General features: G+C 45.9%; 1 protein-coding gene across 1 annotated transcript in view; it reads left to right on the top strand.

Annotated features, from left to right (window-relative positions):
* The window catches only part of Slc12a8 (solute carrier family 12 member 8), a 161,708-nt gene that overhangs the window by 17,261 nt on the left and 118,324 nt on the right, over nt 1–26,123 (top strand). The window contains exons 2-4 of the mRNA XM_075955462.1: nt 10,410–10,556; nt 14,941–15,132; nt 24,369–24,600. Of these exons, the coding sequence (XP_075811577.1) occupies nt 10,410–10,556; nt 14,941–15,132; nt 24,369–24,600 (571 nt within the window). The remainder of the gene's footprint in view (nt 1–10,409; nt 10,557–14,940; nt 15,133–24,368; nt 24,601–26,123) is intronic.

The raw sequence follows: 26,123 nt of genomic DNA, 5'->3' as shown, positions 1-26,123 counted from the left end.
GCAACCAGGAAGGGAGTCTAGTCACCGGCAGAGCAAGAAGTGAAGAGAGAGAGGAGAGGGAAGTGGCCGCTGTTTTAAATGGAGAGAGACCACGCCCCAGTGGGCTGGTATATCAGCGGCTATAGGCTGGAGGAGCGGGAGGACCTCCCGCAACAGGCTGGGTGGGAAAGGGAGAAGCAGGAACATCATTTGGGGTCTCTTGTTTTCAGCAGTGTAGTTGTCTAGCATTGACTGAGGTCACAGGTGTGGCCATTCTCAGCCATCACGGAGCCAGGCCCTTTTGACTCTGGATCTTAGATTGTCTCCTGTGCCTTGTTTTTTTCTGCCTTCTCTTTGGATTATAGATAATATAGAGTTTTTAGGGCAAAAGTTTAGGTTCCAGCATTATGAGTTTTGACCACCCATCCCTGACACAGTTAAAGAAGCGAAGGTGAAAACCAGATTTAGTCAGTCGGCTACATTTGAGAGACAAGAGATCCAATGACCCCTTAGTCCATCTTTGGGAACTGACATGAGTCTTAGGTTTAAACAGAAAAAGATTTGGGTGCAGCGGGAGTGAGAAGTCTGCATAAATGAGCAGTCCTGGCCAGGGTGTGGCCTGGCTCTGCAGGGTAGTCTAAAAATAGTTCTTATTGCTGTGGCTGGTTGAGGGGCACTACCTGGCTCTAGAAGATGATCACTTCCTCTCCAGGGCGTACCCTCACCACTATGGATAGTTGTCTTCATTTGCCCTGCGAGGGTCTGGTGTTGCTGGAATTCAAGGTAGCTGGATATTTAGGACAGTAAGTTATCTCTGTGCCTTCAGCCTTGAAAGGGTGTGGGCTAAGCGAGACAGATGCTCTGTGAGTGATTAACGTGCCTGTGAGGTGAGCGGGTGACCCACAGTAAGGAAGCTGGACACAGGACGAAGGCGGAAACACCAGGCACTCTGACCTTCTGGGCCCAAGTGAGGCATCAACACAGCTGGTCAAAAGCAGCTTCATGAGCTCACCAGCTGCAGACTGTTCTTGTGATAAGGTTGAGACCTTCCTCTCTCCTGTCTGCCCAGGATTCTTAATCATTGTCGCATGGTTTTAGGGTGCTGGGGACTCTGCTGTTGGCCAAATTTCAATGAATACCTCAGCCTGGGAGCAGTTCCCAGCCTGAGGGAATACCACTTTTGAGTATGTTTCGGTATACTGTTACGGGAGGTCCTCCCACTCCTCCAGCCTATCGCCGCTGAGATACCAGCCCCTTGGGGCGTGGTCTCTCTCCCTTTAAAAAAGCGGCTACTTCCCTCTCCTCTCTCTCTTCACTTCCTGCTCCGCCGGTGACTTGACTTCCTTCCTGGTTACTCAGAGGGCTGACAGTGATCTGTAAGTTTTTTCCCCTTTAAATAAATACCACCCTATTAATCATAATTCCAAACCGGTGTGGCATTGTTTGTGACTTACGCCTTCATTTGGCGCCCAACGTTTGGTTTTAGAACCTCTCCCGGCTCGCAGCCGCGAGTTCGGCTTGGCGGCCGGAAGTTCGGCTTGGCGGCCGCAAGTTCGGCTTGGCGGGCGCTTGTTCAGCTTGGCGGGAGCCCTTGCTTCCTCAGCCGCTGCCTGTGGATTTAAACTCCACAGGCCCACGTAGTCTCTGCCCGCCTGGTTTGCTCTTTTCTGAGTCGTTTTTAAATCCCCCTTGCAAGCACAGCTCTTAAGAGGCGCGAACCAGAGCACGCGGTTGCTGAAAGCTGCAACCCCTCAGGGTGACTCTGTCACGTGGAGGCATAAGCGGCTTCCAGGTTGCTCTTCTCTACCCCTGGATTCTGGTTTCTGGTTCCATCTCTGGAATTGATTTAATTACATTTACTTTGTTGAGCAACTTACATTTTCCAGTTTTTAACAAATACTAGGCGGACTCTGAAACAGGACCGTGTTTTCGTCGAGACTTGGCAACAGCGCCACCTGCTGGATAATAGGTAATATGGCAGTTCTCGTTTCCAACGCGAATTTTACTGTTCTGGTTACCAATACAATGGGTTATATCATGCAAGGTTTATATGACTATGGGGATAACTTAATTTACTGGTTACTAGGTTTCAGTATTCTTTTGAATATTCTATCATTTAGGAAGATCATGGCACTCCTAAGAACCATACAATCTTTACTAGAAACTCATGCAGGTCAGGAGATTCAGGATTCAAAAGAGACAATAATAAAGACAATAATAAGAAGACTTGAAATGATTGAAGAAATGATTGGAGCTGGTGAACAGAGTAATAAGGCACAAGGACAGGATACAATGCCAACACCAGCTATTAGAACTGGCTTACCAAAGGTTTTAGCAGCATACCCTATACTTAATTCTGACAAAGCGTCAACTTCTAAAGGCTCAAAGGGAGTCAGAGAAGCTAGATGGACGCCAATAGCAATGAATGATCTAAAAGAAATTAAGCAAGCTATTGTTAATTTTGGCTTGCACTCTGCATACGTAAAGGAAATGATAAGGACTTGGGCTTCTAATGCTAGAGCTACCCCCCATGATTTCCATCAGTTAGTGTCTGCAGTTTTAGATAATGGACCTTCCTTGATGTTTGGAATTTATTTTAGAGAAGAATCCAAACATATGGAACAGCAAGGAAGAGCAAAAGGTATTGAGGTTTCCCAAGACCAAATTCTTGGTGCAGGAGAATATGCTGATCCACAGGTCCAAGCTCTTTATGATGATGAAGTACTGTGTCTATGTCACCAAGCAGCTTTAAATGCTTGGAATAGGATACAAGATCCAGCAAAAAGGGTTGAATCATATACCAGAATTAGGCAGGGACAGAGAGAACCCTTTATTGACTTTTTGCAAAGATTAATTAAGGCTCTGGACATAGGGGTAACAGACCCAGAAGCTAGACGAATACTTCTTGAATCTCTAGCTTTTGAGAATGCAAACATAGAATGCAAAAAGATAATTGGGCCTTTAAAGTCTAGATCAGCACCTATGGATGAATGGATTCAGCATACGATGAATGTTGAGACGTTTAGCTATAACGATGAATCTTGGGTAGGAGAAGTGATTTCCACAGCAATGAGGAGACATCAAACTGCCAGGTGTTTTAATTGTGGTAAATTAGGACATCTGAAAAGGGATTGCAGGCACAGAATTTCTAGGAATATTATCTCCTCTGGGAATGACAAAGATAGGAGACCTAGGCCTTCAGGTATATGTAGGAGATGCGGTAAAGGCCGACATTGGTCCAATGAATGCAGGTCAACAACAGACAAACAAGGCAACCCGATACCGTCGGGAAACTCCTTGAGGGGCCTCTCGCAGGCCCCCAAGCCAACAGTGGCCCAGTCATTCCCAGTCACAGTGGAGAACGTGCCTCACCAAGAAAATTAAAAGCTCCAATTTCTGCTGTAAAAAGTAATACTGGTCTAAATGATGAAATCCATGTGGAGGATGAGTCAAAAAACCCAGTTGGACAGAGTAAACGTATATTTTGGCAGACTTCTATTAATGATCAAAGACCAAAGCTAAGAGTCTGTATAAATGGCACTTTTATTGAAGGCTTATTAGACACAGGTGCGGATGTAAGTATCATTACCCCAGAATCTTGGCATCCGAATTGGCCTCTTCAAGAGGTTGATGTTCAGTTCCTGGGAATTGGAACCCTATCTCGTGTAAAACAAAGCACAAGATGGGTTGAATGCATAGGGCCCGAAGGGCAAATAGGAAGACTAAGGCCATATATAGCCAATATTGCCATAAATTTATGGGGCCGTGACCTGCTACAGCAATGGAATACCCAGATTAACATTCCTGTAGTTCCAGGAACTCATAATTCTGGGAAGTATATGATGAGGTATTATGGAAAAAGGTCACTAGCCATTCAGGCTGTACAAGAACATACAGCAAATACCAAACCTTTAGAGGTACCAACAGCCCTACCTTTAAAATGGCTAACTGAGAAGCCAATATGGATCAAACAGTGGCCTCTAGCTGAAGATAAACTACAGGCATTGGAACAGCTGGTGCAGGAGCAACTAGATGCTCACCACATTGAAGAATCAACCAGCCCTTGGAATTCTCCTGTGTTTGTTGTAAAAAAGAAATCTGGTAAATGGAGAATGGTGACAGATCTAAGAGCTGTCAACAAAGTAATTCAACCTATGGGCTCACTACAATCTGGAATTCCTTTGCCTTCTCTGTTACCAAAAGGATGGCCTCTTATAGTTATTGATTTGAAAGATTGTTTTTTCACTATACCGTTACAAGAAAAGGATAGAGAAAAATTTGCCTTCACAGTGCCTACTTATAATAATTCTCAGCCCAATAGGAGATATCAATGGACTGTCCTCCCACAGGGTATGCTCAATAGTCCTACACTGTGCCAATATTTTGTAAGTAAGCCATTGGAAATAATTCGTAAACAATTCCCCAAGTCCATTATTTATCATTACATGGATGACATCTTGTTATCTGATCCAAATAAAGATACTTTAGAAAGGATGTTTGAAGAAGTAAAGAAAGTCTTGCCTAGGTGGGGATTACAAATTGCCCCTGAAAAGATTCAAAGAGGAAATTCTATTAATTACCTAGGTTACAGAATAGGGTTAGAGAAAATTAAAACGCAAAAGGCACAAATTAGGAGAGACCGGTTAAAGACTCTTAATGACTTCCAAAGATTGTTAGGAGACATTTCCAGTCTACGACCAGCTGTTGGGATAACACCTGATCTAATAGTTCATTTAAACAAAACCTTAGATGGTGATAAAGATTTGAATAGTCCAAGAGAACTGACAGCTGAAGCAGAAAAGGAACTGACAATGATTGAGGAAAAATTACAGGAGGCACATGTGGATAGGGTGAACCCAAATCTTAGCTGCATCCTAGTCATATTGCCTTCCAGAATTTCTCCTACAGGGATTCTAATGCAGAGGGAAGATATTATTTTGGAGTGGATATTTATACCTAATAAACCAAGTAAAAAATTAAAAACTTATGTGGAAAAAGTCTCTGAATTAATTATAAAAGGTAAGCTGAGACTTCGTCAACTAGCAGGTATAGACCCAGCAGAAATTATAGTGCCTTTTACTACTGAAGAAATAAAAAAGTTATGGGAAGACAATGAACCGTGGCAAAGAGCTTGTGCTAATTTTTTGGGAGAAATTAATAGCAACTATCCCAAAAGTGGTAGACTTAACCTCATAAAAAGAACTTCTTGGATTCTTCCTAGAATTGTACGTGATGCTCCAATAACTGGAGCCCGTACGTTCTATACTGATGCAAATAAATCAGGGAAAGCAGGTTACAAGTCAGATGAATTGAGTAAGGTGGAACAAAGCCCTTATAATTCTGTCCAGAAGGCAGAATTATATGCCATTCTTATGGTGCTAAGGGATTTTAAAGAACCTCTTAATATAGTTACAGATTCACAATATGCAGAAAGAGTTATCTTGCATATTGAAACCGCTGAATTTATACCAGATGACACAGAGTTGACTTCATTGTTTATCCAGGTACAAGACATAATCAGGAACAGGCTTTGTCCGATGTACATAACACACATCCGGTCCCATACAGGTCTGCCTGGTCCTCTAGCCCAAGGCAACGCTGAGATTGATCAATTATTGATTGGAAGTGTGTTGCAGGCCTCAGAATTTCATAAGAAGCATCATGTCAATAGTAAAGGCCTAAAGAAAGAATTTTCCATTACTTGGCAACAAGCTAAGGACATTATAAAGAGATGTCCTACTTGTTCTTTCTATAATCAAACACCGTTGCCTGCAGGGAGTAACCCAAAGGGCACTAAGAGAAATGAAATCTGGCAGATGGATGTGTTCCACTTTATAGAATTTGGTAAATTAAAATATGTACACCACACCATAGACACGTATTCAGGTTTTCAATGGGCTACTGCCCTGAGCTCAGAAAAGGCTGATTCAGTAATCACACATTTATTGGAAGTTATGGCCATCATGGGTATACCTGCGCAAATAAAGACAGATAATGGTCCAGCATATGTATCTAAGAAAATGAAACGCTTTTTTGATTATTATAATATAAAACATATTACAGGTATACCAAATAATCCTACAGGTCAGGCAGTTATAGAAAGATCAAATCGTACTATAAAGGATATGCTGAACAAACAGAAAGGGACCGAAAATACCCCCAGAAATAGATTACATAATGCTTTATTAACCTTGAATTTTCTTAACGCTAATGAGAAAGGAACGACAGCAGCAGAGAGACATTGGATAATGGAAAAGTCTGCTGAACTAAATCAACCGATTTATTTCAAAGATGTGCTGACCTCTCAATGGAAGCCAGGAGATGTGCTACGTTGGGGAAGGGGTTTTGCTCTTGTTTCCACAGGAGAAGAAAAATTGTGGATACCATCAAAATTAATAAAGTTTCGATTTGAAGAGGAAAAACCTCTTGGAAAGGAGAAATGACAACTTATCTACAATGATGATATTCATACAGATGGTAAGAAAAACATATAGAATGGGGGCAGGGTTCTGTTCTTATCTCCACAGGAAAACACTCATCTTTGAAAAATTCAAGGGACCCTGGATGTTTGGATACTGACAGATGGAAAAGTACCTGCCCGATAGGAAATATCAAGAAAACTGAATGGGTTGTGTAAGTAATATTAAACCATATTTCTAAATTTATAAAGCTGGTTTTGAAGTTGGACTCTGGCTCAGTCCCTCTCCAATTCCAAGCCTGTTAGTAAGAGAAAAACCCAGAGTTTCTGGAGTTTCTGTCTCATGTCAAGAGCCATGATGTGGGACAGAAAGAAATATGAGTTTAGAAAACATCTTTGCTTTTCTTCATATCTATCATACTTTTCATTGAATATATCTATCATGTCTTTCATTGAATATATATATATATATATATGTCTATATGATTAATGCTTAAGTTTTTCATAATGAACAATGAGTTTTTCCTGAAGTGACATTTGAAGTTTCCAGGAAGAAGATGGGGCCCCATAACAACAACTCCACCTGGTTGATATGACGTCATGATACTGATAGCACTACAACAAGACCTGCTTTGGATACCAGCTGCACAAGACAGTTCCAACTTGGTTAGCTGAAATGGTGCACATCTTATACAACATTTTGGCCAGACCTGCACAAAATACTCAGAGACTATTGGCAATTTTAAAAGACATTGATCTTGAAATTTAACCATCATTTTACTTTCACAGGATCCCCCAGAAAGAACGTCGCCCCCATGACAGCTGGAAGTAATTCTAGAGGACGACGTCCCCTCTCCCAGTAAAGTTTGCCCTTGGGTTTAGGGACATCATTTAGGGGTTGATTATAATTAGTATACGATTGAGGGTTGGGGGAGGAATTTTATAAGCTCAGGGATCATTTTGAAAAAAAAAAAAAAAAAGAGGGATGATGGGATAATAGATTTGTAATTGTGAGTTACTGTTGTTAGACAAATATATTGATATAGATTCTTGTATATTGATACAAAGTTAAATTGTATTGACTATTGTATGCATTCATGTTTCTACCTCTGTTTAAAACATTTTTATGTATTGACATATATTGTATTGTATATATTTACCATATTGCTGTGTACATTTCTACCTCTGATTAAGATACTTATATAATGTTTGTGTATTGATATATATTTACCTACTGCAATGTATATTTGTACATTGTTTATATTTGGAGGTCATTGTCCTCATTTGTTTCACAGTTGTTTATTGTCTTAATCTTTAAGTTAGATAGATATTGAGAATTATATAGACTAATAGTCATCTAAGTTTGTCATTTATAATTAGACTAATCAGATTCTTTAGATATATAGAGATTATACTCAGTATAGATAGATAGTCTTCAACTTCTTCAAAGAGCTGTAGAAAATGGCCTTTAATCTAACTCAGAGTTTTGTGGTAGTGAGACACAATTGCTCCTGGCAACACCACTCTATTCCCGAGAGAATGTTGAGCACCAAAGACACTCCACCTGGAGCCTTTCCTTTTGGCAGAACTGGCCTTGGGGCAAAGAAATGCCCATACCTCAACCACTGACAAAGATACAGAGCATGCATCAATGGATAAAACAGGGCTGTCTTATCCTGCCAAGACAGGGTAAGATAGTTTTGAAAAGTTGCTTGCCTTTGAAAATGGTGTGTCAGTTATGTTAGGCCTTAGCCAAAGTTGGTTGCTTCAACACTGCTAATGTGACTTTGGGTGATTGCCTAGGTAGCTAGTTGTCTCTGTGATTTGTTGCATGTTTTGGAAGTTGTTTTACTGAACTTCCTAATTAACCAGGTAACATTATTTCCCTTCTCAGATCTTCTATGGGGTTGAAGACTATATAGATGTAGTTACTTTTCTCTCATGACTTGGCCAATTTATTTATTATACAAGACCTAAGCTAGTTAGAATAGGATATTTGTACTTATTGTATATAATTTCATAGTAGGTTTAGAACTCTCTTATTTAAACAAAAGGGGGAGGTGTTACGGGAGGTCCTCCCACTCCTCCAGCCTATCGCCGCTGAGATACCAGCCCCTTGGGGCGTGGTCTCTCTCCCTTTAAAAAAGCGGCTACTTCCCTCTCCTCTCTCTCTTCACTTCCTGCTCCGCCGGTGACTTGACTTCCTTCCTGGTTACTCAGAGGGCTGACAGTGATCTGTAAGTTTTTTCCCCTTTAAATAAATACCACCCTATTAATCATAATTCCAAACCGGTGTGGCATTGTTTGTGACTTACGCCTTCAGTATACCCTAGCTTTTGGTCATTTTAGTAAAGGGTCTCCAGTTGAGGGTTTGTCTCAGTTAGGCTTCTATTGTTGTGATAAAATACCATGATCAAAAGAATTGGGGGGAAGATTTTTTTTTTTTTAATTTTACAGTTCCACGTTACAGCCTGTCAGGAAGGCAGGGCAGGAAGTGATGCAGAGGCCATGGAGGAATGCAACTTCCTTGCTTGCTCTTTATGGCTTGCTCAGCCTTTCTAAAAAATTTATTTATTATACAATATACAATGTTCTGTCCGCATGTATGCCTGCCTGCCAGAGATATCTGGTGGTTGTGAGCCACCATGTGGTTACTGGGAATTGAACTCAGGACCTCTGGAAGAGTAGCCAGTGCTCTTAACCTCTGAGCCATCTCTCCAGACCTTTGCTCAGCCTTCTTATAGTTCCCCAGGCCACCTGCCCACAGCCGTTGTCACTCAAGAAAATGCCCCCAAGGCTTGTTTACAGACTAATCTGGTGGGGCGATTTTCCCAATTGAGGTTCCCTCTTCCAGAATGATTCTGGCTTGTGTCAGATGGGCATAGAAATCAGCTAGCATGGGTTTATAAATGCTTTTGTTATTTTTCAATTGGAAAAATGAGCAGAGAACCCACTGAACCAATGGTCTCTCTCTGGTTCTAAAGCTAAGTGGCCAAGGCTTACTGTCGGATCCTAGGATCTTAGGAAGAAAGAGGTGTAGGAGGCATGATGTCAGTGTTCAGAGAAACAAATTAATTACTCAGGTCTTTTAACCAGAAGAACCTGGGGACAGAGGTATGGGTCAGGCTGAAGAAATGAAAAGTGCCCAGTTGTTGGGAGCAGTGAGACCCCAGATCCTGAATTTCTGGTAATCTCCTGATCTGAGTGCCTACAGCTGCTCTGAGCAGGAGATCTTCAGGAGTTCCTGATGGCAGGAGAGTGGTTTCTGGTGGGTTTGGCTGGGGCGTGGCTATCTCTATATAATCTACCCCTGAACACAATAAAGGGGGCATTCTTGGGGAATTCAAAGATGACCCGTGTCGTTGTCTCTCTGTCTGTGTGTGTCTGTGTATTTTAACCTCCAGCCCCCTTGCCTGAAGCTCGCGAACTGGGTGCCAGTCACAGAGCTGGGGGCGTGGTGCGTGGCACCCAGTCAATGGCAGGAGCCTTTGCTAGAGGACACCCTCATCCCTGGGACTGGAAGACTGAAGGGAATGTAAATTTCTGGGAGCCAGAGATACTGCCTTAGTTGGTGGGGCCCCAACGCATCAATTCAAAGCCCCACAATTGCTTCTAACGCTCTACCCCCAGTCACATGACCTCACCTGCATAGAGGCTGGGTGTTTGTCAAACAATTAACTACATATCCCCTGCCACTAAGAGAGAATAGGGATCCCTTTGTAGAGTCACCCCCCCCCACACACACCCCTACCTGAGACAGAGCATCCCACTGAACTCAAGCCTATTCTGAGTAGGCTGGCTAGCCAGTGAGTTCCTGGCATCTCCCTGTCTCCTCCTCACAATGCTGGGATTTCAGTGCGCAGCCACATACACCTTTTCATATGAGCGCCGGGGATTTGAACTCATGTCCCCAAGGTGGGGAGGTTTTTCCTGCTCCACTTGAGTCTTTTCCCCATACTCCACTCTCCCTGTCATGTCAGCTGCTCACCTGACTTCACTGTTTTCTTTGCAGGGCATCCTAGCCCAGCCCCAGCCCTGGTGGAAGATCCAGCTGTTCATGTGGGAGCCGGTGCTGTTTGGGACCTGGGACGGAGTGTTCACATCCTGCATGATCAACATTTTTGGGGTTGTACTTTTCTTGAGGACCGGCTGGCTAGTGGTGAGTGACGAGCTGGTGGCCCTGGAACTTTTCTGGTGGGCCTGGGACATGCAAGAGCATCTAGGATCCCACAGCTTAGGGAATAGACTCCTGAATCACAGATTCTCCTGGAAGGAGAAGCGGAAAGCACAGTGTACAGCTGGCAGTGTTTTTAGCGTATGAATCCTGGGAGCCTGGGCCTCAGAGCTTCCCCAGTCAGAGTCTCAGGATGGACTGGGCTCTATGGGGTCAGGGCTTATTGTGGGTGGGACTAGAAAGAGGGCAAGGATCAGAGAGATGATGACTTTTACTCTAGTCTGTGACCCTTCTGGACTTCCTGGTATTTGTCACATCACTTTGTGCCCCTCTGAAACACCAACCCATGCGCACGTGGTTCCTCTCTCACAGTTCCTCTCTCACTGCCCCTGGCCTTGTTCATAGGACTCCTTGGTTGGAGGTACAAGATCCTCCCTCTCAGGATTTATCACCCAGGACAGACCCTCTTGTAGTAGAGTCTGATGGTTAAGTTCATCTTCAACACAGGGCACAAAGGACCTCTTTTTTATGCCTTGGGCAAAAATAACACTAGGGTGCTTCCCTTGCAGATGTGTTCCTGAGCCTGACACCCCGTCTTCTCACACAGTGAACTTCAATAGCTCCAACAGGCAGAACAAAAGACCACCCGGTTAAGAATTACACACCGGTGAATGCCTGGTGTGTGCAGACTCGAATGCTGCCAAAGGGATTGTAAAATGAAAGCTTTTTGTAAAATGCAAGCTTTTGTCCCTCTGGTGGTAGAGACTCACGTTAAGAGAGGTCTCCAGAGCATTAAGGCTCCTAAGGGTGGAGCCCTGCTGTGGACGCAAGGTGTCTGGGAAAGCTGTCTGGAGGGGAGTTGGATGCTTGAAGACTGGGTTGGGCTGGAGAGGTGAAGGAAGACAGCCATTCAGAGGGACTATTGTCCACAAGTACTTGCCAGAGACATAGCCAGTGCTGTGGGACACACACACACACACACACACACACACACACACACACACACACACGAGGTACATTGTCAGGTAAGGCTTTAGTCAAAGCATTTCTGTTGCAGTCTAGAGGCAAAAGGCTCCCTTGGGGAAGCCTCAGACTTAAATCTTTTTGTTAATATTTTGTGTTGTTGTTGTTGTTTTCCCCCTGAAGTTATCAGTGTCAGGAAAGAAGGCAGCTCCACACTGATCCTTTAGCTATCTGTTTATTTATTTGATTTTTAAGAAATGGCCATCTAAGCTGGGCATGGTGGTACATGCCTTTAATCTGGAATTAAAGCATTTAGTAGGCAGAGGGAGGTGGTATCTCTGTGAGTTTGAGCCCAGCCTGGTCTATAGAATTCCAGGACAGCTAAAGATACACGGAGAAACCCTGTCCCCCCGCCCCTCAAAAAAAGGGAAAAAAAAAGAAAAGAAAAGAAATGGCCATCTAAAATGATCCATCCCCAAAGTGAAGGTGTAAGTTGTGTATTCACTGCTAATTGTTGTGTAATGAACTGCCTCGGAACGTCAGCAGCTATGGCACACCTGTGTGTTCTGTGCTTCTGAGTCTACATACTCAAGGCCCCCGTGAGGCCGCAGTTGCTGTCAGTCAGGCACATGTGGAGTCTCTCCTGGATCACCCAAGTACCACGTGGCAGACTTTTGCCACATCTCTCGATCTCCTTGTGGGGTTGCCTCTTTCTGAGGCTGCAGATTTCCACCAAGACCTCAGACAGAATAGGAGAAAACTCCTGCATGCAGAGATGGCTGTCATCTCTTCAGTGTCCTAGCCTCAGAAATGATGCCCATCACTTCTGTGGGACACTGAAACAGGTCCACACAGGGCAGGAGACCACACAAGGACAGGAACACCAGAGGCAGGGGTCTCAGGCCAGCTTTGAGTTTGTCTGTCTTTTTGTTCTAAAATAACCTCTGTCTTTCAGCTCTGCCTTTGTTTGGTATCAGAGTTTTGATCATGAAAAGAAAAGATAAATATGCAATGCCGAAAACGAGACAGAGTGTCCAGGGTAGGAAATTGAAATAGATATAATGCCAAAAGCATTTCTTAAATAGAAAATATTAGCTCTAAAACAACATGGAGACATAGTTTATGAACTGTTATAGTGACAGTTCTGGTCTGAAGAGCCAGCCTTGTTCTTGGGATGGGATATTTATATATCCATAAATAACTAAATATCTATATATCTATATCCATGTATACAGCTTTCGCGTGTGAACAAAAGGAGAAGCTAGTTCTGTAGGATTTCATTGAAAGTGTAACGTTAGCAAAGTTGGTAGCGGGAACACTTAGATGTCATGCTCAGGTGTCCATGTCTTGGCGACACCAACATCCTGGGGACCTGGGGCTGTGCTGAGTGGAGTGGAGGGAGCCACATGGGCACTTGGGCTTCTGTCAAGCCCTTCTCCACCCTTGGTCTTACACCTACTGCCTAGCACTGCCACCACACCCAGGAGTTCAGCAATTTCCTTTGCCATCTAGCAGTAGCTGGGCTTGGCACACGTGGCTGTTGGCATTCTCTTCCTGAAGGGAGCTCACGGCTGTTCCTGTGCACCAGTCTAGGCCTTGGGGACATTCAGAGAGTGCATTTATAAGCTGTGTAACAATAATTGATAATAATAGCATAACATTATAGCAAAATAAGATATAGCAAGGAAGGGTTATCAAACACTTATGTGACAGGTGGCTGTCAAGGTGACGTAAATGTGTTTAATTCTCTGAAATTGAGTATTTCCTGGCAGCTGTGAGGCAGACATTGTCTGTTTTATGAGGAGACAACTCCGCACTATGAAATAGGGAAGGCACAGCTGAGGAGCTGCTTTCTGTCTGCTCCCACTGCACACAGTAGGCCCACAGAGCCCAGCTTTCTGCAGACAGACATCCTCCCATCTATTCCCACTGCACACAGTAGGCCCGCAGAGCCCAGCTCTCTGCAGACAGATGTCCCTCTGTCTGCTCCGATTGCACACAGTAGGCCCTCAGAGCCCAGCTCTCTGCAGACATCCTCCTGTCTGCTCCCACTGCACACAGTAGGCCCGCAGAGCCAGCTCTCTGCAGACAGATGTCCCTCTGTCTGCTCCTACTGCACACAGTAGGCCCGCAGAGCCCAGCTCTCTGCAGACAGATGTCCCTCTGTCTGCTCCTACTGCACACAGTAGGGCTGCAGAGCCCAGCTCTCTGCAGACAGACATTCCCTAAGGGACCCATCCTTGGCTTAGGTCTCCAGACTAGGTCAGATGTGCAGAGTCCCCTCTTTTTTTGCCAAGGATTTGTGTGACTGGCAGTAACTACTGCTGCATTGTCACCGTGGTTTGTTATGCTTTGGTGCGGCCCTGAGCCTGCTATGGATTTTTTGTTTCCTTTCTTTGTTGGTTTTGTTTGCTGGGCTTGAACCCAGGCCTCATAGGCGAGTGCTCTGTCAGAGAGCTACACCTTGCATTTCATTTCTGTTCTGTTTTATTTTCTCAAGGAGATTGACATAATGAACAAAGATACACTAAAATAAAAAATAAACAAAAATTGTGAGAGGGGATCGTTGAAGAGCCTATGCTTGTCTCCTGAGCGCTTCTAGTTGGCCAGGTCTCACTGGTAGGCCAGTTGACCAGTGTGTCTCTGAGAGTGCCTCTCCCAGTGGCCTGCAATTGAGGGGTGCTCAGGCTGCCTTGCTGGTCTGGGATGGAGAGCAAGATTGCAGGCAGGCAATGGCAGCAACTGGAGGAGGAAATCCTGAGTACTGAGTCTTTAAGGCTGCTTTGGAGTTAACCTGGCAAGCCGTGGAATGAGTCGAAAGGGCTTCCTAGTGAGGGCTACTGGTGTGGGAAAGGGCATGGCAGGGAGAGCACGCAGCCTTTCATGCTAGGTCACGGTTACCTGCACGGCAGATTTGCAGGCTCCTGGTGAGTCTCTCTGTTTTAATTTGGTTTTTGTGTATAGGAGTGTTTGACTACCTATCTGTGCACCTGGTGCCTGAGGGGTCAGGAGATCAACCCCCTGGGTCCCCTGGAACTGGAATTGCAGATGGTTGTGAACTACCGTGTGGGTGCTGGCAACCGAACCCCGATCTTCTCCAAGAACAGCAAGTGCTCTGCTGAGCTGTGTCATCTCCCCACGGGGCTGGCGAGTCTCCTGAGTTGCATTCATTTTAGCCACATGTGGTATAAAGTTATTAGCGTTTGAAGGGTGGGCCCTCCACCCATTTGAAACTTCTTGTAGGCCTTTGCTCAGAAGAACCAGGAGGTACTTCATACTTCTCCTCGTCCCTCTGTGGCCCCTTTGGGCAGTGGCTAACTTGGTGGTGGTGCTCAGTGCTTCTTTTGGGAACAGCTCTAGTGAGATGTCGCTCCTCAATCTGACACCTCTTCCCCTTCTGCTGCAGGGAAACACAGGTGTGCTCCTGGGCTTGCTCCTGGTGTCCTTCGTCATCCTCGTGGCCCTCATCACCGTGCTGTCTGGCATTGGCGTCGCAGAGCATGGCGGGATAGGCAGTGGTGGCGTCTACTCCATGATCTCCTCAGTCCTTGGCGGGCAGATGGGAGGCACTGTTGGGCTGTTGTACGTGTTTGGACAGGTGAGACCGCAGCGTGAGTCAACGCCTTGCCTCTACCTGTTCCTTTGCCATCATCTCCTCTTCCCCTTCTTAGTTTGCCCCAGGGGAGGCAAGGGTGGAGACAAGGGCCCCACTTGACAGAGGACCACACTGGGGTCTGGGGGGAGCTCGCACCAGCAATCTAGATTGGGAGCCTGAACTCCCATTTCTGCCTCATGAATTCCTGGTGTGCCCAGGCCAGGGGCTGGTAGCTCTCACTTCTGCTGCCTTTCTAGGAGGGGTGTGCATGGCAGGGAGCCCTCTGCATTTTGCCCTGTGGGTGGGTGTTGTGCCTCTGCCAGAGGCCTTTCCTGAAAGTAGTCCTTTCCTATGGAGGTGAAGCTCCGACAGGTCTGCTGGCTTGGGTGGCCTTAAGCGACCACAGGCCCTCTGGTGGACACTAGGTTGAGGTGCATGCCAATGAGAAGGCCACACATTGGCATGGACACAGCAGGAAGAAAACCAGCAGGCAGGAAGAAATTCCACGGCTCATCTAAAGCTTAGATGGCTGGGACACAGGGATGGGGGTTTGATGCTGGGAAGGCAACACTCACGCATGAAGAAGTAGCTTTTTGTAAGCGTGACTTGGACCAAACAGGATTTTAATGGAAAAACAATGATGGTGGCTGAAAAACAATTTAAAAAGAAAACAAAATGGGTTTTGTTGTTTTTCATTTGAACCAGCAGAGGCATCATTGTAAACACACCATATTCCCTAACAGCACAAAGCCGAGTGCACAAGTATGTATGTGTGTGCACACACGTGTTTGAGTGTGAGTGTGAGAAAGTATGTGTGAGTGTGCACGTGTGTGCTTGTGTATTTGTGTGTGAGTGTGTGTGCATGAGTGTGTGAGTGTGTGTGCATGAGTGTGAATGTGTGTGTGTGCATGGGTGTGTGTGTGCATGGGTGTGTGTGTGCATGGGTGTGTGAGTGTGTGCATGAGTGTGAATGTGTGTGTGCATGGGTGTGTGAGTGTGTGCATGAGTGTGAATGTGTGTGTGTGAATGGGTGTGTGAGTGTGTGCATGAGTGTGAATGTGTGTGTGCATGGGTGTGTGAGTGTGTGCATGAGTGTGAATGTGTGTGTGCATGGGTGTGTGAGTGTGTGCATGAGTGTGAATGTGTGTGTGCATGGGTGTGTGAGTGTGTGCATGAGTGTGAATGTGTGTGTGCATGGGTGTGTGAGTGTGTGCATGAGTGTGAATGTGTGTGTGCATGGGTGTGTGAGTGTGTGTGCATGAGTGTGAATGTGTGTGTGCATGAGTGTGAATGTGTGTGTGTGTGCATGAGTGTGAATGTGTGTGTGTGTGCATGAGTGTGAATGTGTGTGTGTGTGCATGGGCGTGTGAGTGTGTGCGCTGTGTGTAGGACAGCGCATGAGAGGCACCTCTCCACTTGCTAAGAAAAGGCAGTTGCTTTTACTGGAGAAAGATCTAGAAATCTAATATAGGTTGAGCATCCTGAATAGAAAAACCCAAAGTCCGTAACTCTCCAAGAATCTAAAACTTTCTGAGCATCATGTTGAGCAGCGTTAAAATTTTGAAGTTGAATGTGGTGGACCTGCCTATAATCCCAGCATCTGAGAGGTTAAAGCAGGGGCATTGTGACCACTAAGTCAGCTTGGCAAAATAATCCTGTCTCTAAAGAAAAACAAAAACAAAAAATAAAAACCCACACCAAACAAAAATCCAAACAACAGAAAACCCCACCAAGCCAACCCTAGAGGACAGAAAATAGCAAACAAAACCCACCAACTCTCTGATTTTGGAGCATTTTTGAAGCTGGATTTTCACAGGAGGAAAAAGGTCAAGCAATAACGTAAGGTTTATGCAGACGTTACAAAACCCAAGAGTTGGGAACATGTGTGGCCTCTGTGACAGTTGTTTCGTAATGGCCGACAGGCATCACAGCCTGCGTTGCCAATCCTAAGAGCTGCCACAGGAGCTGCAGGCTTGTCACATGGACAGCCTCAGTTTCCCCACTCTCTGGGCAGACAGAAGATGAGGACCCCCAATGGGGAGAGGACACGGGGTCTTCCAGACTAGAAGAAAGAGTGTTCACCAAGATTTGCCCAGCAGAGGCAGCCATGGTGAGAAACTTCTGGGCCCAGGCCTCTGTCCAGCAGTCCCTGTAGTCAGTGCCTGCCGATCCCTGACTAACTGAGCTTATCTGGGCAGAGTCTCTGGCTAGGGTGCTGCTGTACCTTCCAGTCCTTTCACCAACTTCCGACTTTGATTTGCTTGGCCTTTGCTGAGGATGTTGGCACACACACTTGCAGGGATGCTGACCTGCAGGGTTTGTGAGAGGCCTTTGTCCGGTTTTGGTGTGGGGCTAACGCTGGCTTTAAGGACTCAGCTGGTGGAGTATGAGGTTCCTTTCTCTTCCAGTCTTTGGCGTTAACTCTTTAAATGCTAAGTGGAGCAGAACAGTGTAACCATCTGGTCCTGGTTTTCTCCGTTGGCCATTGTTTCAAATTTCCTGATTATTAGCATATTCCCTGCCTGCATGGGGGTGTCTTGATCTGTTTTGTGTAATGTTGGTAGCTTGTGTCTTTCCACATATTTCTCTGCTTCATCCATGTTCTCTAGAAGACTGACATATATGCGTTCCCCTTAAATCCTCTTTGTTTCTTTATGTCCGTGGTTAATGTCACTTCTCTCATCCCTTACTTTAATCATTTGAATTCACCTATCCTCTTGACCAAGCTAGATAAAGAATTATTTGCATTTTTATTTCATCTTAAATTGCAAAGGAGGCTTTCGTTGTGACGTTTTCATGTGAAATTTGTCTTTATCAGACCCTTCCCCCATCTCCTGCTTTGGGTCCTTCCTTCTCCGATAGCCTTCTTTCTTTCTTATTTCATGTCACATAGCAGGCAACTAACTCATTTGGTCTTACTATGTAGGCCCAACTGGCCTGGAACTGACAGTGCTAGTCTTTAACCTAACAGAGCTCTGTCTGTCTCTACCTCCTGAGCTCTGGGATTAAAGGTGTGGGTCACCACTACCTGCATTATTTTTTATTTTTAATTGTGTGCATATGCCTGTGGTGTTGCGGTTTTGTGCATATGAGGACAGTGCTCGTGGGGGCAGTAGAGGGGGTTGGATTCCTGGGGTCAGAGTTAGCAGGTGGTTGGAGTCCTCTATAATGTCTAATATATGCTATCAACCCCGGAGCCGTCTCTAACCCCTATATTTTAAAACTATTATTTTCAGTTCTTTGAGAAGTTCATATGATGTGTTTTGAGCATATTCAAACAAACCCCAACTCTTCCCAATTCACCCCTCTTTCCTTACCCACCCAACTTTGTGTCTTTTCCCCCCTCATCTATAGCCTAGGATGGCCTTGAACCCACAGTGAGCCTCCTGCCTCTGCCTCTTAAACGCTAGAATTACAGACCTATATGCCTGATTGGGATCATTATTTTAAAATTTTGCCATGTGGCCTGGAGAGATGGCTCAGCAATTAGGAAAGAGCACCAACTGCTCTCCCAGAAGACCTGGGTTCGACCCCCAGCACCCGTACGATGGTCCACAACCACCTGTGACTCCAGTGTCAGTGGGTCTGACTTCCTCATGGGTACCAGTTACCCAAGTGGTGCACAGACATACATACAAACAAAGTGCCCATCCATGTAAAATAAAATTTAATAAATTAATAAAAAGCACCACATGAAATAACCAAAACGTTAAAAAAAAATCTTGCTATGTCCTGTACACACTCAATCCTTTCTCTCTCACTTCTGAGGCCTGGATAGCCACCCTGTCCTACGGGACCAGACCCACGGCCAGAGGACCAGATAGTAGCTAGAAGCCCTCCTCCCTCCCCGTGCCACTCAACGGTGGGACATCCGAGGGGCCTTGTTGGGTTACTTACTTAGATGTGAAAATGTCTGCCTTCAGCCTGTGTTGACTATGCAGAAATATTTCTCATGGCTAATCAGCAATAGTGGAGGATCAGAAAGCCTTTTTAGACCAGAGGCCTGGAGGTTTCATTGAGGGAGTGAGCACATCCGCTATCCATACCGACTGCCGACTGCAGTCTAAATTAGACTTTGTGCCTGAAGGAGAGTGAGGAGAGATGTTTCTATCAGGACTCAGAACTCCTGAACACCTGACTCAGCCAAAACAGATACCCTGGGATGGAGGTGTTCTCGCCTGAGACTATGCCTCTTCCTCTCTTCAGAGTGGTGAGCACCACCCCACCTCAGGTGGCGGGTTGTTACAGATGTTTCCATATCGAGAATGGTAAAGATAGAAGTCCCTGATTATGAAGAAGGAAAACAGTTTCCAACTGTAATGAGCGCTGGGAATGTTTACAGAAACTCAGCAATGCTTTCTGAGGGAGAGCTTTTTCCAGCCTGGATGCCTGAGGGCTTGCTCGGGAAGGCTTGGGGTTCAGACCCGCCCTGTGTCAGCTGTCTCAAGCCGGATGTGGGCTGAGGCCCTGAGCTCTGAGCCAGAAGGGAGTATCCTTTCTGCATTGTAGGAGCTCATGCACGGGCTCCTGTTCCCCTGAGGCGGGTTCACTTTGTAACTGGGTGCAAGGTACTTTTGTCAGAACACCCCAAATGTGTGCTAGTGTGGTGATGGGCGTGTCTATCTGTTAGCTATGTGAAGGCAATGCAGAAACTCTGGTGGCATGGTGGCTCTCCCCTTTCCCTGCTCAGGATCTCACTATACAGCCCCGTCTATCTGAATATTGCCAAGTAATGGAGCTAGTCTTGAATTCACAATCCTCCTGCCTCTACCTTCTTAGTGCTGGGCTGTCAGACAAGTGCTCTCATCCCTAGCTTGATAGCGAACACTGACTGTCAACTCGGTTGGCTGTGGAAGGGCTTAGTAACACCCACCTCTCGCTATGTCTGCGAGGGTTAGCAATCAAAGAGCTGTCCTGACCGTGGGCGCCACAGTCCAGTAAGCTGGGGATCGGATGCAACAAAAGCAGACGAGGCAGTCGGAGCAGATGATAAAGTTTTCCTCAGCAGGTCCATAAATGCTGCTACCACCACCGATGAACATCAGACTCCGGCTTCGGCAGCCTCTCAACACAGACCCTCTCCAGTGACTGCCAGGGAGCTTCCAGACCCTTGGCTTGAGACTGCTTGCTGCATCTTGGTCCCTCTTGCTCTGAGGTTTTCATCTTCTTGGACATAGCAGCCATTGGCTTATCTGGTTCTCCAGCTTGTCAATGGCTATGGTGGGACTACCCAGTCTCTTCCTGCACAAGCCAACGCAATCAACCCCCTTTTGGAATTACATATGCGTTCGCTGAACCCTGGCAGGGAGAGAGTGCTTATGCTTGTCCGTGTTTGCAGTGGAACACGGGTTTCCTCTTACCTAAGCAGCAGGAGAACGTGGTAGCATTGTGCTGTGTTGTCAGGGGTTGGCCAAGCCAACAGGACTTCTTCCAGGCAGATTTATTTGAGTTAGAAAGCGGCAGTGAGGTAGTCATGGTCACAGATGAGGGCACTTGACTATAAAGGTCGGTACATCACACGGTATTCAGCGAGGGCTCATGTCACGCTCGGCAAATGGAGGGCACCGAGGAGAGAAACCACGACTGGGTTCTTTAACCTGCATTTGGTGTGTGCACTTGTCTGATTCTGTGTTCACATGGTTATAGGTGCATGTGTGTGGGCATGTGTGTGTGTGTCTGTGCGTGTTGTGAAGGCCTGAAGCTGACGTTGTTTTCCTTGGTTACTCTTTATTTATCGAGGCAGGGTTTCTTGCTGAATTTAGAACTGGCTAATTCCAGTTAGAGGATTCCTGGAGATCCCCTTTGTATGTCTCCGAGTGGAATGCTAGGATTACCATTGGCCACTACACCTGACCGACTTTTCCCATGAGTTCTGGGGATTTGAACGCTGGCCTTCACATTTGTGCAACGAATGCTTTATCCACTGAGCCATCTTCCCAGCCCAGTGTTTTCTTTTGAAAGGGTGTCTGTATTCTTGGTGTAGGAGGTAGTAGCATCTGGACCCAGATAATTCTATAGCACTGGCGTTAAGTGTAGTGTTTGCCGAGTGACAGGGGAAAGAAGAAAGAGTTCACCGGAAAAGGAAGAACTTGAGCAAATATTTGTTCCTGGGACAGTGGCAAGGGTTGGGCTGCACTGGAGAGGGTAACCAGCAGAGCCTGGGGCTCAGTGAAGTGACCGAGCTAAGGAGGGAAGGGGACTGAGGGTGATGTTTGTGCAAAGCAATGCTCATGCCTGTAGTGGCATTTCATTTGTGTTTTAGTAAATACAGCTGGGGATCGGGAAAGAAAAACAGCCACACTGGCCAGCCATACAGACCAGGCAACAATGACACAATGACACACACCGTTTTTTTGTTTTGTTTTTGTTTTCCAAGACAGGGTTTCTGTGTAGCCTTGACTATCCTGGAACTCACTTTGTAGACCAGGCTGGCCTCAGACTCACAGAGATCCACCTGCCTCTACCTCCTGAGTGCTGGGATTAAAGGCATGCGCCACCACAGCCTGATTTAATGACACACATCTTTAATCCCAGTAGCCACATTAGTTTGCCATAGAAACCTGGCGGTAGTGGTGCAAACCCTTAGTCCCAGAACTAGAGAGGATTGTAAAATGGGAGGAAAAAGCTCAGTCTCAATCTCATTCTGCGATTCCTGGAGGCAGGATCGCCATTTCAGACTGTGGTCAAGGCAAGAGACTGTGGCTGGCTGCTTTGTTTTTCTGACTTTCAGGTTGAACCCTAATTTCTGTCTCTGAGTTTTTATTAATCGTGCTTCACAGACCATCAACACTTTATTACATTTGTTTATTGTGCATGTGTGTATGAATGTATGTGTTTGTATGTGTGTATGTATGTGCAAACTGTGTATGTATATGTTTGTGTGTATATTGTGTATGTATGTTGTGTATGTGTATATTGTGTGTGTATGTTGTACGTGTAGAAATGCTCAACCTCCTTAGCCATCAGAGAAATGCAAATCAAAATAACGCTGAGATTTCATCTTACACCTGTCAGAATGGCTAAGATCAAAAACACTGATGACAGCTTATGCTGGAGAGGATGCGGAATAAGAGGAACACTCCTCCATTGCTGCTGGGAGTGCAAACTAGTATAGCTGCTTTGAGTATTAAATGTCTTTCAGCCATTTGAGATTCATCTGTTGAGAGTTCTCTGTTTAGGTCTGTTAAAAAAAAAAGTACCCCATTTTTTAAATTGGATTATTTGTTCTTTTGAGGTCAAGTTTCTTGAGTTCTTTGTATATTTTGGAGATCAGTTCTCTGTCTGATGTGGGGTTGGTGATGATCTTTTTCCATTCTGTAGGCTGCCATTTTGTCTTGTTGACTGTGTCCTTTGCTTTACAGAAGCTTCTCAGTTTCAGGAGGTCCCATTTATTAATTGTTGTTCTCAGTGGCGGTGCTGTACCCTAACTGAGTATTGGGATTACTGTGTGCCACCATGCCTGGCAGCCAGATAAGTAGAGGAATAATACTTCCAGGAATTATGGCTCATGTCTGTAATTCCAGAAATCAGGATGCTGAGGCAGAAGGATTACTGCGAGTTTGAAGCTAACTTGGGATATATAGGAGATCTAGGCCAGTCTGGGCTACAGTGTTAAATCCTGCCTTTGTTATGCCAGTGCTATGGGTACCCCAGAGTCCCCCAGAGTTTGAGTTTGTGTGCAAAAGCAATATTACAGGCTCAAGCGTGGGCTCTCCATCCATTTTGACACATGGATCAGAGAGCATGGGCTCAGCTATGGCAGGGTTTTTAAGGAGTAAAGGATGGGGTGGGGAGGGGAATTCCGGATTTAGATGGGGGCTGAGCTTCTGATTGGGCAGGAGTGGGGCAGCAGGAGTTGTGTCAAACAGGGATTGGTACAGGCTTTGCAGTGAGGAAATTGGCAACCTATGTACGTTAGGAAAGCTGGCCTTACTGTTCTAGAGCATCTAGTACTTGTTTGTCTCAATTCTGATTGGTCCCCCGCAGGGTACAGTCTGTGGTTTTTCCTGGTTATTATAAGGGAGATGCCTAGTATTGTTAGACTACAGCCTGTCATGGCTGCACTAATGTTAAGTTAGGCCTCTTCAGTCTCAACCAAAACCAAATGATACAAACCAAACCAAAACGACATGATTTACAGGCCCGGAAGAGTTTTTTTCAGTAAAGTGCTTGTTTGTAAGCCTGGGAACATGTATGTGATCCCCAGAACCACTATGAAAACCAAACACAGTGTGATGACATGTACCAGAGAGGAAGAGATGAGAGGATCCATGGGCTGCTGGTCAACCAGCCTGGCCTACTGGGCCAGCCCTAGGCTACCGGGAGACCCTGGTTCAATAAAGACATGGTGGCGTACGCCTTTAATCCCAGCACTTGGGAGGCAGAGGCAGGCAGATCTCTGTGAGTTCGAGGCCGGCCTGGTCTTCAAGAGCTAGTTCCAGGACAGGCCCCAAAGCTACAGAAAAACCCTGTCTCAAAATAAAGAAGTCAAAAGAAACTGCATTCCAATATCTGTGGGAGTGCGCTGCTGCTGCTGCGTGCACGTTTGTTGTCCGATTTAGTTCTTGAATAATGCAAGCAGAGAAGGCCAAAGGTCTTTTGACCCAGTATTCCATAATCTTTTTGCCTTGGTTACCATTGACAGCTCTCAACCTGGGGCTCATTCTTCTCTTGTTCAAAATATGGATGAGCAAAAATGGGGCTTGGAGGCAGGTTCCCTGTGGAAGAGCAGGTTTGACCTGGTGCTGCCTCCCAGGCAGTGAGCCACAGTGCTGGTGTGTGTGTGTGTGTGTGTGTGTGTGTGTGTGTGCACGTGCATGTATGTGTCTGCATGTGTGGGCGTGTATGTGTGTGCATGCACTTATGCACGTGTGAGTGTGTGTGTCTGTGAGCAGGCAGGTTTGGAGCTGATGCTTCTCTGTGGCTGGTTCTCACCGTGAGTTGGCTGGCAGTGTGTTGCAGGTGCACACACTTGTGAGTGTGTGTGTGTGTCTGTGAGCAGGCAGGTCTGGAGCTGATGCTGGTTCTCACCGCGAGTTGGCTGGCAGTGTGTTGCAGGTGCACACACTTGTGAGTGTGTGTATCTGTGAGCAGGCAGGTCTGGAGCTGATGCTGGTTCTCACCATGAGTTGGCTGGCAGTGTGTTGCAGGTGCACACACTTGTGAGTGTGTGTGTGTGTGTGTCTGTGAGCAGGCAGGTCTGGAGCTGATGCTGGTTCTCACCGTGAGTTGGCTGGCAGTGTGTTGCAGGTGCCATGTACATCACTGGCTTTGCCGAGTCCATCTCAGATCTGCTGGGTTTGGGGAACATCTGGGCTGTGCGAGGAATTTCAGTTGCTGTACTTCTGGCTCTGCTGGGCATCAACCTAGCCGGTGTCAAGTGGATAATCCGCCTCCAGCTGCTGCTGCTGTTCTTGCTGGCTGTCTCAACCCTCGACTTCGTAGTGGGTTCTTTCACCCACCTGGACCCAGGTAGGCCCTTCAAGTGCAGTCCTTTGTAGATGCTGATGGGTGTAATTTGCTGACCACCCTTTTCTCCCACTGGCTGTACCTACAGTTCGGGTGGGGTGGGCCTCGTCAAGCGAGCAGCTGCGGCTCCCTGGGCCCACAAGCTCCTTTACGTACACTATGCATGCGCACGCCCATGCACATTTACTTCATGGATTTTTCACGATTCTCTTTTGTTTCTTAATATTAAAATATACAGAAAATGTAGATAACACAATTTCCTCAAAACAAAACACAAGCAGGTGGGCAGGGACCAAATTCATAGCAACGATTGGGATATGGGGCAAGAAAGAAACGCGGAGCAGAAAGGAAAGCGGACTCTGAGGTTGTCTGCCCGTTTCCTTTATTTTAAGAGCTTGATGTAAATGTAGGTCTCTGAGCATGGTGGAGCCTGATTGTACATATCTGGGAGGCCCAGGCAGGACGATTATAAACAAATTACCGAAACAAGCAAACCACGAGAAATGGTGACAATTGTCATTTCACAGAGATGGCTACCAAAATGTTTGATTATCTATTGCTTTCTATGCTAAATTATTTCTCAGAATAAAAATGTGTGTTCCTTACCTAAGTTTAAAAACAATCAAAAGGCTTCACTCTTTTGAAGGAAGCAAAAGGTCTATCCTTTTCTTATTTTATTGGCACAGAATTTTGCTGTGTAGCTCCTGGAACTCTCTCTGTAGACCAGGCTGGCCTTGAACTCACAGTGATCCACCTGCCTCTGCCTCCTGAGTACTGGGACTGAAGGTGTGTATCACCATATCCACTGAATATTGAAACTATTCAATGAACCCATCACCGATGAATCCAGCTGCTTGCAACCTGTGGGCAGCCTAAGACAATGAGAAAACACAGATATTTACGTATGATTTATAACAGTAGCAAAATTACAGTTATAGAGTAGCAGTGAAAATAATGTGGTGGTGGTGGGGGTCACCACAACATGAGGAACTGTATTAGAGGGTCGCAGCTCTAGGAAGGTTGAGAATCACCGAACTACTCTAACCTAGGTTTGCTCAGCCTCTTGAAAGCCCAGCAGTGTGAACCCTACATCCCACCACTCTGACATAACTTTGCCACTTTCCGATTTGTGTTATTTTAGCATCAGGGTCAACTATGCTTGTTCTCAGAAGGCACAACCGCCACCAGGATGCTATAGACAGGCCTGATAATGCACGCTCCAGGAACTCTATGTTTATATGGAACAGAGATCAGGCTTTAAAGAGAGAGGGAGATGGGCCCAACTGGTGTGATTAAAGCAATCTGCAGCCCAGACAGGGGCCTGTGATGGTGGTGGTGCGGGAGGAACCCACAGCTTATCTTACTTAGTCCTTTGTCTTGAGATGGGAGCAGTGATACCCATTTTACAAAGGAGGAAGCTATGGTTTGTGCTAAGACTTGGCAGAGCTAGGGTTTGAAGCTGGATATGATGCTGTAGCCTGTTCTGAGGTAGGAGGAGGCCTGTTTTCATATAGCAGGCTTGTCTG

This window comes from Microtus pennsylvanicus, chromosome 1, assembly GCF_037038515.1.
Source record: "Microtus pennsylvanicus isolate mMicPen1 chromosome 1, mMicPen1.hap1, whole genome shotgun sequence".
In the NCBI taxonomy this organism is placed as follows: domain Eukaryota; kingdom Metazoa; phylum Chordata; class Mammalia; order Rodentia; family Cricetidae; genus Microtus; species Microtus pennsylvanicus.
The sequence above is the reverse complement of the archived record's forward strand: the minus strand, read 5'-3'. Positions and strand labels throughout refer to the sequence as shown.